Below are 19,962 nucleotides of genomic sequence, written 5' to 3'. Positions count from 1 at the left end.
ATTAGATGTGACCAATAGTTACTCGGCCGTATTGCAAAGCTTGCATAATTTCTCAAAATCATTGTAAAGGCATTCCATAACAGTTTCCAAATTTAAATATGTCTACATGAAGAAGTAATGATGCTAAGAAAATTAAGGTTTTTTTTCCCTCACAGGTACTCTTTAACACAGGGGTGCCCACAATTTTTCGGCTCGCGAACTACTTTAAAATTTGCCGAGTTTAGGAGATCTACCAACATTTAGGTAGCTAGGTATAGGTGCCTTCAGTATAGGTAGATAGGTATAGGTGCCTGAAGAATAGATAGCTAGGTATATCGGCCTTTCAATATAGGTAGCCAAGTATAGTATAGTTAGGAATAGGTACCTTTCATTAGATAGCTAGGTGTAGGGGCCTTCAGTATAGGTAGCCAGGTATAGTGTAGTTAGGTGTAGGTGCCTTCAGTATAGGTAGCCAGGTATTGTGTAGTTAGGTGTGGGTGGCTTCAGGATAGTTAGCCAGGTATAGTGTAGTTTGGTGTGGGTGGCTTCAGGATAGTTAGCCAGGTATAGTGTAGTTCGGTGTGGGTGGCTTCAGGATAGTTAGCCAGGTATAGTGTAGTTAGGTATAGGTAGCTTCAGGATAGTTAGACAGGTATAGTGTAGTTAGGTGTAGGTGGCTTCAGTATAGGTAGCCATGTATAGTGTAGTTAGGTGTGGGTGGCTTCAGTATACTTAGCCAGGTATAATGTAGTTAGGTGTGGGTACCTTCAGTATAGTTAGCCAGGTATAGTGTAGCTAGGTATGGATGGCTTCAGTATAGTTAGCCAGGTATAGTGTAGTTAGGTGTGGGTGTCTTCAGGATAGTTAGCCAGGTATTGTGTAGTTAGGTGTGGGTGACTTCAGGATAGTTAGCCAGGTAAAGTGTAGTTAGGTGTGGGTACCTTCAGTATAGTTAGCCAGGTATAGTGTAGTTAGGTGTGGGTGGCTTCAGTATAGTTAGCCAGGTATAGTGAAGTTAGGTGTGGGTGGCTTCCGGATAGTTAGCCAGGTATAGTATAGCTAGGTGTGGGTACCTTCAGTATATTTGGGTGGCTTCAGGATAGTTAGCCAGGTATAGTGTAGTTAGGTGTGGGTACCTTCAGTATAGTTAGCCAGGTATAGTGTAGTTAGGTGTGGGTGGCTTCAGTATAGTTAGCCAGGTATAGTGTAGTTAGGTGTGGGTGGCTTCCGGATAGTTAGCCAGGTATAGTATAGCTAGGTGTGGGTACCTTCAGTATAGTTAGCCAGGTATAGTGTAGTTAGGTGTGGGTACCTTCAGTATAGTTAGCCAGTTATAGTGTAGTTAGGTGTGGGTGGCTTCAGGATAGTTAGCCAGGTATAGTGTAGTTAGGTGTGGGTGGCTTCAGGATAGTTAGCCAGGTATAGTGTAGTTAGGTGTGGGTGGCTTCAGTATAGTTAGCCAGGTATAGTGTAGTTAGGTGTGGGTGGCTTCAGTATAGTTAGCCAGGTATAGTGTAGTTAGGTGTGGGTGGCTTCAGGATAGTTAGCCAGGTATAGTGTAGTTAGGTGTGGGTACCTTCAGTATAGTTAGCCAGGTATAGTGTAGTTAGGTGTGGGTGGCTTCAGGGTAGTTAGCCAGGTATAGTGTAGTTAGGTGTGGGTACCTTCAGTATAGTTAGCCAGGTATAGTGTAGTTAGGTGTGGGTGGCTTCAGTATAGTTAGCCAGGTGTAGTGTAGTTAGGTGTGGGTACCTTCAGTATAGTTAGCCAGGTATAGTGTAGTTAGGTGTGGGTGGCTTCAGTATAGTTAGCCAGGTATAGTGTAGTTAGGTGTGGGTGGCTTCAGGATAGTTAGCCAGGTATAGTGTAGTTAGGTGTGGGTGGCTTCAGTATAGTTAGCCAGGTATAGTGTAGTTAGGTATGGGTGGCTTCAGGATAGTTAGCCAGCTACAGTGTAGTTAGGTGTAGGTGCCACTTACCTCCCTCCAGTTCCAGCGGCGGTGTCTGGGGCTCCTCCTGGTCTCCCCTCTTTCGGCCGCGTTGGCTGGAGTGTAGAATGGGTGGCTGAATGGCCGGCGCAGGGGGCGGCGGGCAGCGTGCGTACGTAGATACATTGTGCCCAGCGCTACCCCCAGCTATGACGTTGTGGCGTCCTCCACTCCCACTGTACCGCCTCTCCCCCGCTCTGCCTCTTCTGATTAACCAGCGGCCGGCAGCAGAATCTGATAGCTGCCGGCCGCGATCTACCAAATAGGCGGTCGCGATCTACTGGTAGATCGCGATCGACCTATTGGGCACCCATGCTTTAACACATGTTTACATACAGTGTATGTTAAAATCCTCCATCTTTGAGAGAACCAATTTGTACTTTTTATCACATGGCCGCTAATGTAAGTAGGTCTATAGAAGTGAACAAACACTATGCCTTTGATCCGCTAAAACTCATTCGGTAAAAATTTCATGTGGCACACTTTACCTCGCGGTAAAAAATATTCTTGTTGAGTATTCAGTAATACTTTAACACATGCAGTAACAGCTTGGTCAATCACTTGGTATTTTAACCTCTTGAGGACGGCAGTGTTAAAACCCCCTAAAGAACAGGCCATTTTTCACTGAATTGGCCACTGCAGCTTTAGAGACTCGCTGCAGGGCCGCACAGCTCAGTACACAAGTGATTCCCCCCCTCCTCCGTTGGTGGGGTCTGATCGCCCCCCAGATGGTTGTTTATTTTTTATCAATTTTTGTATTATTTATTTTTAAATACATTTCTTTATTTTTTTTCTCTCTCTCCCTCCCTCCCCCTTCAGCGCTGTACTGAGTAAATAACCGCCGTCTAACAGCCCCCAAGCGGCGATCGCCGCTGGGAGACTGAAGGCGGAGACTGAGCCCCACCTGAATAAATTATGCCGTTATCAATATATTTATCTTGACTATTATTGATAGTATTATATTAATTACCACAATCACTATTATCTCCACATTTTAGTGCAACAAGAAGCTCACACACGTTTATTTGATTTCATTCAAACTAAACACATACATTTATCCATCTAAAACAATAACTCTGATGACTACAGCTTCCAAAGGTGCACCACAGCACAAGGACTGCTCCGGAGTAATCCTGGTGAAATCACAACATGGCATTGACTCTTCTAAGAGCAGTGCTCAAACTGCAGTGGTGCACCTGTGGGACCCCTGGAAGAGGTGATGTCCTCCACCCAGCTCCTCAATCACTGAGGGGTCTTCAGAGGAGGTGGGCAGTCGAGGTAGCCTAACAGACGGTCATCTCTCCCCGCTGTAGGTCATCAGATCAAAGTGTATGACTCCACATTATTCATAATTTCCCGACAATAATAAGCTTAAGGATTGTTTCTATCACCACAACTATGGGCTTCAACCAGTTAGAGAGCATATTCAAGCTGAGGCATACAAAATGGAGGACAGTGAATCACAAGATGGAGGATATTTAAAAGTATGATCAGGTCATTTACACCTCCTCCCCACAAAGCCATTCCATTCCTCACCTGACCAAAAGACGCCGTTATCAAATATAGTTAATTTATACTATTATTGATACTATTACATTATCCACCATACCCATAGATGCTACTTATGCACATATACATACAAGTTTCAGTAGTCAGACTTAGATCAAATTCTCTGATCATTTTGACCACATCATTGAGTTTGGCCAGGAGGTGTTTTGCACGTATTGAAAAAATATGCATACTGAATTACAATCACGATGAAGGCTCATTTTCTACTACCGCATATAGTTTTATGCTGAACTGCAATCGCCAGCTGGCATGATTCACGCTGCGTTCGCGCTTCGTTCCTGGCGGCCATATGATGCAATTGCAGTGAATGGAAAAAGCAGCCTGCACGATAGCAAACGGAGCGCACTTGCGCTTGCGATCGCACTTGCTAGTGTAAAAGGGCCTTAAGTGCAGTATATTATATCCTTTGTGATCATATAATTAGATGTGACCAGTAGTTACTCGGCCGTATTGCAAAGCTTGCATGATTTCTCAAAATCATTGTAAAGGCATTCCATAACAGTTTCCAAATTTAAATATGTCTACATGAAGAAGTAATGATGCTAAGAAAATTAAGTTTTTTTCCCCTCACAGGTACTCTTTAACACAGGGGTGCCCACAATTTTTCGGCTCGCGAACTACTTTAAAATTTGCCGAGTCCAGGAGATCTACCAACATTTAGGTAGCTAGGTATAGGTGCCTTCAGTATAGGTAGATAGGTATAGGTGCCTGAAGTATAGATAGCTAGGTATATCTGCCTTTCAATATAGGTAACCAAGTATAGTATAGTTAGGAAAAGGTACCTTTCATTAGATAGCTAGGTGTAGGGGCCTTCAGTATAGGTAGCCAGGTATAGTGTAGTTAGGTGTAGGTGCCTTCAGTATAGGTAGCCAGGTATTGTGTAGTTAGGTGTGGGTGGCTTCAGTATAGTTAGCCAGGTATAGTGTAGTTAGGTGTGGGTGGCTTCAGTATAGTTAGCCAGGTATAGTGTAGTTAGGTGTGGGTGGCTTCAGGATAGTTAGCCAGGTATAGTGTAGTTCGGAGTGGGTGGCTTCAAGATAGTTAGCCAGGTATAGTGTAGTTCGGTGTGGGTGGCTTCAGGATAGTTAGCCAGGTATAGTGTAGTTAGGTATGGGTGGCTTCAGGATAGTTAGACAGGTATAGTGTAGTTAGGTGTGGGTGGCTTCAGGATAGTTAGCCAGCTACAGTGTAGTTAGGTGTAGGTGCCACTTACCACCCTCCAGTTCCAGCGGCGGTGTCTGGGGCTCCTCCTGGTCTCCCCTCTTTCGGCCGCGTTGGCTGGAGTGTAGAATGGGTGGCTGAATGGCGGGCGCAGGGGGCGGCGGGCAGCGTGCGTACGTAGATACATCGTGCCCAGCGCTACCCCCAGCTATGACGTTGTGGCGTCCTCCACTCCCACTGTACCGCCTCTCCCCCGCTCTGCCTCTTCTGATTAACCAGCGGCCGGCAGCAGAATCTGATAGCTGCCGGCCGCGATCTACCAAATAGGCGGTCGCGATCTACTGGTAGATCGCGATCGACCTATTGGGCACCCATGCTTTAACACATGTTTACATACAGTGTATGTTAAAATCCTCCATCTTTGAGAGAACCAATTTGTACTTTTTATCACATGGCCGCTAATGTAAGTAGGTCTATAGAAGTGAACAAACACTATGCCTTTGATCCGCTAAAACTCGTTCGGTAAAAATTTCATGTGGCACAATTTACCTCGCGGTAAAAAATATTCTTGTTGAGTATTCAGTAATACTTTAACACATGCAGTAACAGCTTGGTCAATCACTTGGTATTTTAACCTCTTGAGGACGACAGTGTTAAAACCCCCTAAAGAACAGGCCATTTTTCACTGAATTGGCCACTGCAGCTTTAGAGACTCGCTGCAGGGCCGCACAGCTCAGTACACAAGTGATTCCCCCCCCCCCTCCTCCGTTGGTGGGGTCTGATCGCCCCCCAGATGGTTGTTTATTTTTTATCAATTTTTGTATTATTTATTTTTAAATACATTTCTTTATTTTTTTTCTCTCTCTCCCTCCCTCCCCCTTCAGCGCTGTACTGAGTAAATAACCGCCGTCTAACAGCCCCCAAGCGGCGATCGCCGCTGGGAGACTGAAGGCGGAGACTGAGCCCCACCTAAATAAATTATGCCGTTATCAATATATTTATCTTGACTATTATTGATAGTATTATATTAATTACCACAATTACTATTATCTCCACATTTTAGTGCAACAAGAAGCTCACACACGTTTATTTGATTTCATTCAAACTAAACACATACATTTATCTATCTAAAACAATAACTCTGATGACTACAGCTTCCAAAGGTGCACCACAGCACAAGGACTGCTCCGGAGTAATCCTGGTGAAATCACAACATGGCATTGACTCTTCTAAGAGCGGTGCTCAAACTGCAGTGGTGCACCTGTGGGACCCCTGGAAGAGGTGATGTCCTCCACCCAGCTCCTCAATCACTGAGGGGTCTTCAGAGGAGGTGGGCAGTCGAGGTAGCCTAACAGACGGTCATCTCTCCCCGCTGTAGGTCATCAAATCAAAGTGTATGACTCCACATTATTCAAAATTTCCCGACAATAATAAGCATAAGGATTGTTTCTATCACCACAACTATGGGCTTCAACCAGTTAGAGAGCATATTCAAGCTGAGGCATACAAAATGGTGGACAGTGAATCACAAGATGGAGGATATATAAAAGTATGATTAGGTCATTTACACCTCCTCCCCACAAAGCCATTCCGTTCCTCACCTGACCAAAAGACGCCTTTATCAAACATAGTTAATTTATACTATTATTGACACTATTACATTATCCACCATACCCATAGACGTTACTTATGCACATATACATACAAGTTTCAGGCGTCAGTCTTAGATTAAATTCTCTGATCATTTTGACCACATCATTGAGTTTGGCCAGTAGGTGTTTTGCACGTATTGCAAAATATGCATACTGATTTACAATCACGATGAAGGCTCATTTTCTACTACCGCATATAGTTTTATGCTGAACTGCAATCGCCAGCTGGCATGATTCTCGCTGCGATCGCGCTTCGTTCCTGGCGGCCATATGATGCAATTGCAGCGAATGGAAAAAGCAGCCTGCACGATAGCAAACGGAGCGCACTTGCGCTTGTGATCGCACTTGCTAGTGTAAAAGGGCCTTAAGTGCAGTATATCATATCCTTTGTGATCATATAATTAGATGTGACCAATAGTTACTCGGCCGTATTGCAAAACTTGCATAATTTCTCAAAATCATTGTAAAGGCATTCCATAACAGTTTCCAAATTTAAATATGTCTACATGAAGAAGTAATGATGCTAAGAAAATTAAGGTTTTTTCCCTCACAGGTACTCTTTAACACAGGGGTGCCCACAATTTTTCGGCTCGCGAACTACTTTAAAATTTGCCGAGTCCAGGAGATCTACCAACATTTAGGTAGCTAGGTATAGGTGCCTTCAGTATAGGTAGATAGGTATAGGTGCCTGAAGTATAGATAGCTAGGTATATCGGCCTTTCAATATAGGTAGCCAAGTATAGTATAGTTAGGAATAGGTACCTTTCATTAGATAGCTAGGTGTAGGGGCCTTCAGTATAGGTAACCAGGTATAGTGTAGTTAGGTGTAGGTGCCTTCAGTATAGGTAGCCATGTATAGTGTAGTTAGGTGTGGGTAGCTTCAGTATACTTAGCCAGGTATAATGTAGTTAGGTGTGGGTACCTTCAGTATAGTTAGCCAGGTATAGTGTAGCTAGGTATGGATGGCTTCAGTATAGTTAGCCAGGTATAGTGTAGTTAGGTGTGGGTGTCTTCAGGATAGTTAGCCAGGTATTGTGTAGTTAGGTGTGGGTGGCTTCAGGATAGTTAGCCAGGTATAGTGTAGTTAGGTGTGGGTACCTTCAGTATAGTTAGCCAGGTATAGTGTAGTTAGGTGTGGGTGGCTTCAGTATAGTTAGCCAGGTATAGTGTAGTTAGGTGTGGGTGGCTTCCGGATAGTTAGCCAGGTATAGTATAGCTAGGTGTGGGTACCTTCAGTATAGTTAGCCAGGTATAGTGTAGTTAGGTGTGGGTACCTTCAGTATAGTTAGCCAGTTATAGTGTAGTTAGGTGTGGGTGGCTTCAGGATAGTTAGCCAGGTATAGTGTAGTTAGGTGTGGGTGGCTTCAGGATAGTTAGCCAGGTATAGTGTAGTTAGGTGTGGGTGGCTTCAGTATAGTTAGCCAGGTATAGTGTAGTTAGGTGTGGGTGGCTTCAGTATAGTTAGCCAGGTATAGTGTAGTTAGGTGTGGGTGGCTTCAGGATAGTTAGCCAGGTATAGTGTAGTTAGGTGTGGGTACCTTCAGTATAGTTAGCCAGGTATAGTGTAGTTAGGTGTGGGTGGCTTCAGGGTAGTTAGCCAGGTATAGTGTAGTTAGGTGTGGGTACCTTCAGTATAGTTAGCCAGGTATAGTGTAGTTAGGTGTGGGTGGCTTCAGTATAGTTAGCCAGGTGTAGTGTAGTTAGGTGTGGGTACCTTCAGTATAGTTAGCCAGGTATAGTGTAGTTAGGTGTGGGTGGCTTCAGTATAGTTAGCCAGGTATAGTGTAGTTAGGTGTGGGTGGCTTCAGGATAGTTAGCCAGGTATAGTGTAGTTAGGTGTGGGTGGCTTCAGTATAGTTAGCCAGGTATAGTGTAGTTAGGTATGGGTGGCTTCAGGATAGTTAGCCAGGTATTGTGTAGTTCGGTGTGGGTGGCTTCAGGATAGTTAGCCAGGTATAGTGTAGTTCGGTGTGGGTGGCTTCAGGATAGTTAGCCAGGTATAGTGTAGTTAGGTATGGGTGGCTTCAGGATAGTTAGACAGGTATAGTGTAGTTAGGTATGGGTGGCTTCAGGATAGTTAGACAGGTATAGTGTAGTTAGGTATGGGTGGCTTCAGGATAGTTAGCCAGGTATAGTGTAGTTAGGTATGGGTGGCTTCAGGATAGTTAGACAGGTATAGTGTAGTTAGGTGTGGGTGGCTTCAGGATAGTTAGCCAGCTACAGTGTAGTTAGACGTAGGTGCCACTTACCTCCCTCCAGTTCCAGCGGCGGTGTCTGGGGCTCCTCCTGGTCTCCCCTCTTTCGGCCGCGTTGGCTGGAGTGTAGAATGGGTGGCTGAATGGCGGGCGCAGGGGGCGGCGGGCAGCGTGCGTAAGTAGATACATCGTGCCCAGTGCTACCCCCAGCTATGACGTTGTGGCGTCCTCCACTCCCACTGTACCGCCTCCCCCCCCCCCCCCGCTCTGCCTCTTCTAATTGGCCAGCGGCCGGCAGCAGAATCTGATAGCTGCCGTTCGGTTAACATTCCATGTGGCACAATTTACCAATCGGTAAAAAATATTCTTGTTGAGTATTCAGTAATAATTTAACACATGCAGTAACAGCTTGGTCAATCACTTGGTATTTTAACCTCTTGAGGACGGCAGTGTTAAAACCCCCTTAAGAACAGGCCATTTTTTCACTGAATTGGCCACTGCAGCTTTAGAGACTCGCTGCAGGGCCGCACAGCTCAGTACACAAGTGATCCCCCCCCTCCTCTGTTGGTGGGGTCTGATCGCCCCCCAGATGGTTGTTTATTTTTTATCAATGTTTGTATTATTTATTTTTAAATACATTTCTGTATTTTTTTTCTCCCTCCCTCCCCCTTCAGCGCTGTACTGAGTAAATAACCGCCGTCTAACAGCCCCCAAGCGGCGATCGCCGCTGGGAGACTGAAGGCGGAGACTGAGCCCCCCCTGAATAAATTATGCCGTTATCAATATATTTATCTTGACTATTATTGATAGTAATATATTAATTACCACAATCACTATTATCTCCACACTTTAGTGCAACAAGAAGCTCACACACGTTTATTTGATTTCATTCAAATTAAACACATACATTTATCTATCTAAAACAATAACTCTGATGACTACAGCTTCCAAAGGTGCACCACAGCACAAGGACTGCTCCGGAGTAATCCTGGTGAAATCACAACATGGCATTGACTCTTCTAAGAGCAGTGCTCAAACTGCAGTGGTGCACCTGTGGGACCCCTGGAAGAGGTGATGTCCTCCACCCAGCTCCTCAATCACTGAGGGGTCTTCAGAGGAGGTGGGCAGTCGAGGTAGCCTAACAGACGGTCATCTCTCCCCGCTGTAGGTCATCAGATCAAAGTGTATGACTCCACATTATTCATAATTTCCCGACAATAATAAGCATAACGATTGTTTCTATCATCACAACTATGGGCTTCAACCAGTTAGGGAGCATATTCAAGCTGAGGCATACAAAATGGTGGACAGTGAATCACAAGATGGAGGATATTTAAAAGTATGATCAGGTCATTTACACCTCCTCCCCACAAAGCCATTCCATTCCTCACTTGACCAAAAGACGCCGTTATCAAACATAGTTAATTTATACTAATATTGATACTACACATTATTCACCATACCCATAGACGTTACTTATGCACATATACATACAAGTTCCAGGCGTCACTATTAGATTAAATTCTCTGATCATTTGGACCATATCATTGAGTTTGGCCAGTAGGTGTTTTGCACGTATTGCAAAACATGCATACTGATTTACAATCACGATGAAGCCTCATTTTCTACTACCGCAAATAGTTTTATGCTGAATTGCAATCGCCAGCTGGCATGATTCTTGCTGCTGATTTATTTTTAAATACATTTCTGTATTGTTTTTCTCCCTCTCCCTCCCCCTGTCTGCCTATCAGTGAGATCGGCTGTGATAGGCTTAATAGCGCCCGAGCGTCGATCACCGCTGGAGACTGAAGGCGGAGCTGAGCTACCGAGCAGAGATGCGCACGCATCAGCGCGTGCGATCCCCTGCAAAATTAGCCCCAAGGTTGCTACGCCAATCGGCATGACGCGGTCGGCAAGCAGTTAAGAAATCATGTGGTATTTGATTCAGTTCATTAAAGCAGCAGGGACAGCCTTACTATACCAGGAAAAGAAAATATATAAGTAGGTAAATACTAGTTCTACTTACATAACATAAGTGTTGTACCGTTAGCAATTTTATTTCAATTCATTATATACCTGTATCGTAAATAAAGAGAGAACTGTTTCAGGCAGTTTCCATCTTTACTTACTCTGAAGGCAACCCTAATGTCCTCCCTTACTCTTTTTTGCTCCTATAAACTGTGATATCTACCTTGCTTTGTCAACACATGTGAGCACAACATAGATCTTATTTCAGCAGCTTTTGCAGAGGGGTGAGGTGTTTTTCCCTTCTCAGCTTCGTGTCACACTGAACTGCCCTCAGCGAATCAGTGAGGAGCAGGAATGTGGGAGGGCAGATAACAAGTATCCCTCTCCCTGGCAATGTACCAAATAGAGTCAGGCTGACTGTGGTAAGAGTTATTTCAGCAGAAACATCTATGATTATATTGGAATGCTTGTAGTACTGGAGCCCAGAGAGGTGAGTGACCGGCCTCAGGCACACTGCAGAGTGCTGTGCTGGCCGTTTGCGCTGCGTCTGTGTTTTTTAAAAACACTCCTATTGAGTTGCATTAAAATTGTGGCAATATCAAGGCGGTCGCGATATTTTGAAAAGTTGCAGTCACGGCAATTTTGCTGTGATTTTTACTGTAATTTATATGCAAGTCAATGAGAGCATTTTTTTTTTTAATCGAAGCGGTGTGTCTAAGGCCTAAATGTGCATCATTGTAAGCAGTTAAAGAACAACAGTACATTGAATTCCCATCCAGACGATGACAGTGTTTCTGGTTGGTACATTGGCAGTGTAGGCCCGGGTGCAGCAACAACCTATGGGACCCCTCTTGGATACAAACTTCCCCATGTGACTGGTAAAACATACACACACCTACACTCCTTTCCCACCTGGCCCCCTCTACCCACATAGAAGGATAGGGGAGCAGTGCAATATTACACTGCTCTAGTGCTATGTCAGGTCTCTTCTGTACTTCCTGGCAGTTGCACGCTCTGTGCTTCCATACCTCCAGCTCCCGATCACATGACTTACATTTAGAGCCAGAGGTATGCAGCATAGAGCATGTGCCTGTCAAGAAGATTAGCGGGGACCCACAGCCGGAGGGGCTCTAGCTACCTAAAACCAGGTGGCACCTCCTGCTACCTAATACCTCGGTGGCACATATGGCTAGCTACTACTATTTGGGGGCACCATTGGCTACCTAATACTATTTTGGGGAAACCTCTGGCTACTCATTACTATTTGGGGTACCTCTGACTACCTTATATTATTTGGGGGGACTTCTGGCTACCTAATACAGTATAATATATTGCTATCTGGGGAACTCACAGGACTTTTAGATACAAGATAGGTGCATATCTAGCTACCTAATACTGACATCTACTTACTTCGTGTCTTCAAAGGGAGCACATATGCCTGGCTATACTGGCAGCACCTATGCCTGGCTATACTGGCAGCACCTATGCCTGGCTATACTGGCAGCACCTATGCCTGGCTATACTGGGAGCACCTATGCCTGGCTATACTGGGAGCACCTAAGCCTGGCTATACTGGCAGCACCTATGCCTGGCTATACTGGCAGCACCTATGCCTGGCTATACTGGGAGCACCTATGCCTGGCTATACTGGGAGCACCTATGCCTGGCTATACTGGGAGTGCCTATGCCTGGCTATACTGGGAGCACCTATGCCTGGCTATACTGGCAGCACCTATGCCTGGCTATACTGGCAGCACCTATGCCTGGCTATACTGGGAGCACCTATGCCTGGCTATACTGGCAGCACCAATGCCTGGCTATACTGGGAGCACCTATGCCTGGCTATACTGGGAGCACCTATGCCTGGCTATACTGGGAGCACCTATGCCTGGCTATACTGGGAGTACCTATGCCTGGCTTTAATGGGAGCACCTATGCCTGGATATACTGGGAGCACCTATGCCTGGCAATACTGGGAGTACTTATGCCTGGCTATACTGGGAGCACCTATGCCTGGCTATACTGGGAGCACCTATGCCTGGCTATACTGGGAGCACGTATGCCTGGCTATACTGGGAGCACCTATGCCTGGCTATACTGGGAGCACCTATGCCTGGCTATACTGGCAACACCTATGCCTGGCTATACTGGCAGCACCTATGCCTGGCTATACTGGCAGCACCTATGCCTGTCTATACTGGGAGCACCTATGCCTGGCTATACTGGGAGCACCTATGCCTGGCTATACTGGGAGCACCTATGCCTGGCTATACTGGGAGCACCTATGCCTGGCTATACTGGGAGCACCTATGCCTGGCTATACTGGCAGCACCTATGCCTGGCTATACTGGCAGCACCTATGCCTGGCTATACTGGCAGCACCTATGCCTGGCTATACTGGGAGCACCTATGCCTGGCTATACTGGGAGCACCTATGCCTGGCTATACTGGGAGCACCTATGCCTGGCTATACTGGGAGTACCTATGCCTGGCTTTAATGGGAGCACCTATGCCTGGATATACTGGCAGCACCTATGCCTGGCTATATTGGGAGTACTTATGCCTGGCTATACTGGGAGCACCTATGCCTGGCTATACTGGGAGCACCTATGCCTGGCTATACTGGGAGCACCTATGCCTGGCTATACTGGGAGCACCTATGCCTGGCTATACTGGGAGCACCTATGTCTGGCTATACTGGGAGTACCTATGCCTGGCTTTAATGGGAGCACCTATGCCTGGATATACTGGGAGCACCTATGCCTGGCTATACTGGGAGCACCTATGGCTGGATATACTGGGAGCACCTATGCCTGGATATACTGGGAGCACCTATGCCTGGCTATTGTTTTACACTTGAAACAACGTGAAGTGAGAAAAAAAAACGTATGATATAATGAATTGTATGTGTAGTACGGATAATAAATAGAACATTAGTAGCAATAGCTTCTAATAACAGTAGCTTATTTTTATTTTCAATTATATAGCTTTTTTTATAACATTGCATCATACTGTCACAGTTCCAGCTTTAAAATCACACTTTTTTAAGCCATAAAAAAAAGCAGATATAATGACCCCTTGAATTTTCCTGCAGTAAAACCTTATCTCAAGCTGTCTCTCACTGTTTCTTGGCTGTTTAAGTGCTTCAGAAAACAGGACTGTATTCAGCCCAGTGCCTAGCACAGGCATGGGCAAACTTGGCCTTCCAGCTGTTAAGAAACTACAAGTCCCACAATGCATTGCAGGAGTCTGACAGCCACAGCCATGACTCATAAAGGGAAATGCATTGTGGGACTTGTAGTTCCATAACAGCTGGAGGGCCGAGTTTGCCCATGCCTGGCCTAGCAGCTTGTAAGTTTCAAAATGGGATAAAGATGACAGTCCCTGGACCAACTTTCCTGCGACTTCCATTCGTTGTAAAGCAGCTCTCTCCCATTTTATGTGCAGCCCCCTCATCCATGTGCAGCAGCCTCTCTGTCATGTATGGTTCCTTTGAGCTGCAGCTACTCTTTCCAATATGTTGCTCCTCACTTGCAGCCCCTCTTTCATATGCAGCCTCTTTCAGCCCCCTTGGGCAGTAGCTACCTGAAGCCCTGACCTGCGTTACCTTTCCAAGTATCTGGCCCTGCTCCATGCAATATACACAGCCCTGTCACTTAAAGAAAACCTGTATCGAAAAAAAAGGGCTCCTGGGGGGTACTTACCTCGGAAGGGGGAAGCCTCTGGATCCGATTGAGGCTTCCCACGTCCTTCTCCTTCCCACGGTGGTCTTGCTGGGCCACTCCGCACGGCGGCCATGTAAATATTACCTTCCTGGCTCCAGCGCAGGTGCAGTAGCCACTCTCTGCTCGGGATCAGGCGGAAATAGCCGATCCCATTCAGGTCCATTCTACTGCACAGGCGCAAGTCACCTGCTCCTGCACAGTAGAGCGGACCCGACTGGGATCAGCTATTTCCGCCTGATCTGAGCCAAGAGCCGCTAGTGCGCCTGCTGGAGACGGAGAAGGTAAATATTGCAGGTGCGACCGCACAACAGCCTGACAAAGTGTCCACTGTGGCTTCAGAGGGGCCCAGCGAGACCACCATGGTGCAGAGGAGGATGGGAGGAGCCTCAATCAGATCCAGAGGCTTCTCTCTCCCGAGGTAAGTACCCCCAGGGGCCCTTTTTTCGATACAGAATCTCTTTAAAACTGTAATGACACAATACCATAGCCACTGATTTTCTGCACCTGGCTTGCTTCTTGTTAAAGTGCCCATACATGGTACCATTTTTTTGTCTTTTTTCAATTCGATAATTTTGTTCGATTATTCTGTTGGATCGAATATAAAGGTTTTTCCAACACAATCAAATTTTTATTGAATAAGATGGGATAATAGTTAGTTTTTCTTGATCCAAAAAGAAAAAGATTATTTTTTGATTTTCATTTGTTTCGATCGTTTAGATCAAATAGATGGGAATGTTTGTTATTGTACTGTGTATGGGCACCACACATTGGCAGCTGCTGACCAGAGATAAATGTACAGGGTGCTACTAAGGGCCCTTGTATGCTTGTCCATTATCTTTGCATTGTGTTACCCTTTGTGCACACAGATAAATCCAGAAGGTCCGCACACTCATATGTAGACCAAGTCTGCTGTTTTATTCAAAAAACGTGACACAATTCCCTTCCATAACCAACGATTCGTTTCGGGCCCCCGAGGGGTCCCCTTTGTCAAGGTAAACACACAGAATGGGTTACTTGGTCTACATATGAGTGTGCGGACCTTCTGGATTTATCATTGACTGTTACTCAGGTCCAGCACCTCCACAGTGGTGTGCGGTTCCTCCTCGGATTCCTGACTTTGTGCACACAGGGTAACACAACAGCAATGAAAGTCTATGTGACCTAATACACTTACTGCGTCGCGTCGGAAGTTCCCGATCAGCCGCAAACTCGATGCAAAGTCAACAGCGCACTACCCTCAGACTTCTGCTGCAACCCAGCGGTGGCGAAATACATGGAAGTCAATGGACGACGCAGACGTTTTTGGTGATGTGCTAGAAAATAATGATGGGCACACAAAATACTGTCGCTTTGGGCAGATATTTTGACATTCTTCACTTAGGGGGGGGTGGTGCTCATATTTGTTGCCAGCTGTCTACACATTAAAGGACAACTGAAGGGAGAGGAATATGGAGGCTTCCATATTTATTTCCTTATATGCATTTCCAGCTGCCTGGCTATCCTACTGATCATCTGCCTCTAATACTTTTAGCCCTAGACCCTGAAGTAGCATGCAGCAGTTCAGGTGTTTCTGACATTGTTGTCAGATCTGACTGGATTAGCTGCATGCTTGTTTCTGGTGTGATTCAGACACTATTGCAGCCAAATAGATCAGAAGGATAGCCAGGCAACTGGTATTGTTTAAGAGAAAATAAATATGGCAGCCTCCATATTATTCTCATTACAGTGCTCCGTTAATGGTTGTGTGTTGAGATATTTTAATGGGACAACATATTTACACTGTTAACTTCACATTGTACCACATTTTCATAGCTTCAGTGTTGTCCCGTGAAGAGAAATAATAAAATATTTTCAAAACTGTGAGGGGTGTACTCACTTCTGTGAGATACTGTACGTCATTACATGCACATAATGCAAAATTCAATATGTAGGATGGACTAGCTGTCATTTAAAAGATAGAGCAAGGGAGCATATTAATGATGTCCAGAATAGAAGAAACACTGAGGGCTCTTGCACACTGCAAGCGATTCCGATTCAGATTCCGCTTTTTAATCAGTTTTTACATCCGATTCCGATTAGCAGTTTGCTCCCTGCACACTGCAAATAGGAATCTGAATCGGATGTAAAAACTGATTAAAAAGCGGAATCTGAATCGGAATCGCTTGCAGTGTGCAAGAGGCCTAATGTGTCCAGACATGTCTTAGATCTGCACAGAGGCAGTCTGAAGACTTTTACCTTACAAGCTACTGAGTAGGCTCCTATCATAGAAAGGGATAGATTAAACAGTTAAAGGATACCTTAGTGCTAACTTAAAGGACAACTGAAGTGAGAAGACTATGGAGGCTGCCATATTAATTACCTTTTAAACAATACCAGTTGCCTGGCAGCCCTGCTGATCTATTTGGCTGCAGTAGTGTCTGAATCACACCAGAAACAAGCATGTAGTTAATCTTGTCAGATCTGACAGATGTCAGGAACACCTGATCTGCCTATGCTTGTTCAGGGTCTATGGCTAAAAGTATTAGAGGCAGAGGAGTAGAAGGACTGCCAGGCAACTAGTATTACTTAAAAGGAAATAAATAGGGCAGCCTACATATAACTCTTAGTCAATCTGCCCAAACATTGCTAGATGTATGGGCACCTTAAAGGATACTTTAGGGCTAACTTCAATTCAAAAAGGACCGCTAATGTGTGTATGGGGAGCGGGGCGGATCCTTACCGTACCTCCCATGCCTCGGCGCCTCCCTCTGTTCTCCGGTAATAATCCAATTCCTCCTCTTCCTCATCGGCGTGGTCGGTGACCTCCGACCGGGACATACGGTGCTGTGCATGCTCAGTATATGCACTAGGGTGTCTTGCGACCACTTGAACGCGCTTACATCATATGGCGTCAATGTGGAGTGTGGTCACAAAGCGCCCTGGCGGATATACTGCGCATGCACAGCGCAGGATGTCCGGGTCAGAGGTCAATGACCGCGCCGAACAGGAAGAGGAGAATTTGGATTATTACCGGAGAGCGGAGGGAGACACCAGAGTACGGGAGGTCCGGTAAGGATCAGCACAGCTCCCAATGCACACATTAAGCTTCCTTTTTGAATTGAAGTTAGCCATAAAGTATCCTTTAAGGTGCCCATACATCTAGCAATGTTTGGGCAGATTGACGAAGGGACAGATCCCTCTCTGATCGAATCTACTCGGAAAAAGATCTGTCGGCTGCCCATACACTGCAGGCCAATTCCCAATCAATTTCACCATGAAATCTCTGGGGAATTGGCCTTGTAACGCTGCCCTTCACCACCTGGCTGCTGTCCCCCCAAATGTAAATGTGCCCCCCCCCCCCCCAGTCCCTATGCATTGTAATCTCACCTGCTCCAGCTGCCACCACCGTCCTGCTGCTCCTGGTCTCGTCCGCTGCGTCCCCCGATCTCCAACACGTATGCTGGAAAACCTAAGGGATTGAAGAGTGAATGGCATATGTCAATTTTTTTCATGAATGAGTTGTTAATATGATTGTATTCTATTGTTTATATACGATCAGCACCACAAAAAATACATTTAGGCCCCATTCACACTAAAGCGTTTTGCCTGCGATTTCGGCAAAACGCTCAAACGCTTTTTAAAAGCGATAACGAAAATGAAACCCTATGGGCCCGTTCTTACTTGGGCGATTTGCGCTAATCGCCGCAAATCACCCAAAAACGGGCAAAAACGCAAACGCATCGCCTGCACCATTTTCAGTCGATTTCCCGGCGATTGCGTTTCAGTGCTATAGACGCGCTAAACGTGATCGCATCAAAATCGCAGCAGTGTTCAGTGATTTTTCTGCGTGAAATCGTGGAAAAAATCAGTCCTGCAAAACGCCGGTTGAAAACGCAAGTATGAATGGGGTCTTATGGACTACATAAAGGTGGTAAAATTGGTCAGTGATTGGCCAATGATAACGGAGGCCTGGAAACCACTAGCAGTAAGATAGCATTACATTAACAAGAGCTTTTCAAGTCACAAGCGCTTTGAAACCCACATAGAAGGATAGGGGAGCAGTGCAATATTACACTGCTCTAGTGCTATGTCAGGTCTCTTCTGTACTTCCTGGCAGTTGCACGCTCTGTGCTTCCATACCTCCAGCTCCCGATCACATGACTTACATTTAGAGCCAGAGGTATGCAGCATAGAGCATGTGCCTGTCAAGAAGATTAGCGGGGACCCACAGCCGGAGGGGCTCTAGCTACCTAAAACCAGGTGGCACCTCCTGCTACCTAATACCTCGGTGGCACATATGGCTAGCTACTACTATTTGGGGGCACCATTGGCTACCTAATACTATTTTGGGGAAACCTCTGGCTACTCATTACTATTTGGGGTACCTCTGACTACCTTATATTATTTGGGGGGACTTCTGGCTACCTAATACAGTATAATATATTGCTATCTGGGGAACTCACAGGACTTTTAGATACAAGATAGGTGCATATCTAGCTACCTAATACTGACATCTACTTACTTCGTGTCTTCAAAGGGAGCACATATGCCTGGCTATACTGGCAGCACCTATGCCTGGCTATACTGGCAGCACCTATGCCTGGCTATACTGGCAGCACCTATGCCTGGCTATACTGGGAGCACCTATGCCTGGCTATACTGGGAGCACCTAAGCCTGGCTATACTGGCAGCACCTATGCCTGGCTATACTGGCAGCACCTATGCCTGGCTATACTGGGAGCACCTATGCCTGGCTATACTGGGAGCACCTATGCCTGGCTATACTGGGAGTGCCTATGCCTGGCTATACTGGGAGCACCTATGCCTGGCTATACTGGCAGCACCTATGCCTGGCTATACTGGCAGCACCTATGCCTGGCTATACTGGGAGCACCTATGCCTGGCTATACTGGCAGCACCAATGCCTGGCTATACTGGGAGCACCTATGCCTGGCTATACTGGGAGCACCTATGCCTGGCTATACTGGGAGCACCTATGCCTGGCTATACTGGGAGTACCTATGCCTGGCTTTAATGGGAGCACCTATGCCTGGATATACTGGGAGCACCTATGCCTGGCAATACTGGGAGTACTTATGCCTGGCTATACTGGGAGCACCTATGCCTGGCTATACTGGGAGCACCTATGCCTGGCTATACTGGGAGCACGTATGCCTGGCTATACTGGGAGCACCTATGCCTGGCTATACTGGGAGCACCTATGCCTGGCTATACTGGCAACACCTATGCCTGGCTATACTGGCAGCACCTATGCCTGGCTATACTGGCAGCACCTATGCCTGTCTATACTGGGAGCACCTATGCCTGGCTATACTGGGAGCACCTATGCCTGGCTATACTGGGAGCACCTATGCCTGGCTATACTGGGAGCACCTATGCCTGGCTATACTGGGAGCACCTATGCCTGGCTATACTGGCAGCACCTATGCCTGGCTATACTGGCAGCACCTATGCCTGGCTATACTGGCAGCACCTATGCCTGGCTATACTGGGAGCACCTATGCCTGGCTATACTGGGAGCACCTATGCCTGGCTATACTGGGAGCACCTATGCCTGGCTATACTGGGAGTACCTATGCCTGGCTTTAATGGGAGCACCTATGCCTGGATATACTGGCAGCACCTATGCCTGGCTATATTGGGAGTACTTATGCCTGGCTATACTGGGAGCACCTATGCCTGGCTATACTGGGAGCACCTATGCCTGGCTATACTGGGAGCACCT

At 46.2% G+C, this 19,962-nt stretch overlaps 1 protein-coding gene across 19 annotated transcripts in view; it reads right to left on the bottom strand.

Annotated features, from left to right (window-relative positions):
- LOC137547218 (uncharacterized) overlaps positions 1 to 19,962 on the bottom strand; it is a 742,288-nt gene that overhangs the window by 182,696 nt on the left and 539,630 nt on the right. For 14 of the 19 annotated variants that reach the window (XM_068270547.1, XM_068270550.1, XM_068270548.1 and 11 more), the window contains one exon: positions 17,604 to 17,685. In XM_068270547.1, coding sequence (XP_068126648.1) covers positions 17,604 to 17,685 — 82 coding nt within the window. Of the gene's footprint in view, positions 1 to 15,411; positions 15,551 to 17,603; positions 17,686 to 19,962 lie in introns of those variants that run through there. The other 5 variants (XR_011026524.1, XM_068270558.1, XM_068270557.1 and 2 more) reach the window with 4 other exon arrangements.

Source organism: Hyperolius riggenbachi, chromosome 2, assembly GCF_040937935.1.
Source record: "Hyperolius riggenbachi isolate aHypRig1 chromosome 2, aHypRig1.pri, whole genome shotgun sequence".
NCBI classification, from domain to species: domain Eukaryota; kingdom Metazoa; phylum Chordata; class Amphibia; order Anura; family Hyperoliidae; genus Hyperolius; species Hyperolius riggenbachi.
Note: the sequence above shows the minus strand (reverse complement) of the source record. Positions and strands in the feature narration are given on the sequence as shown.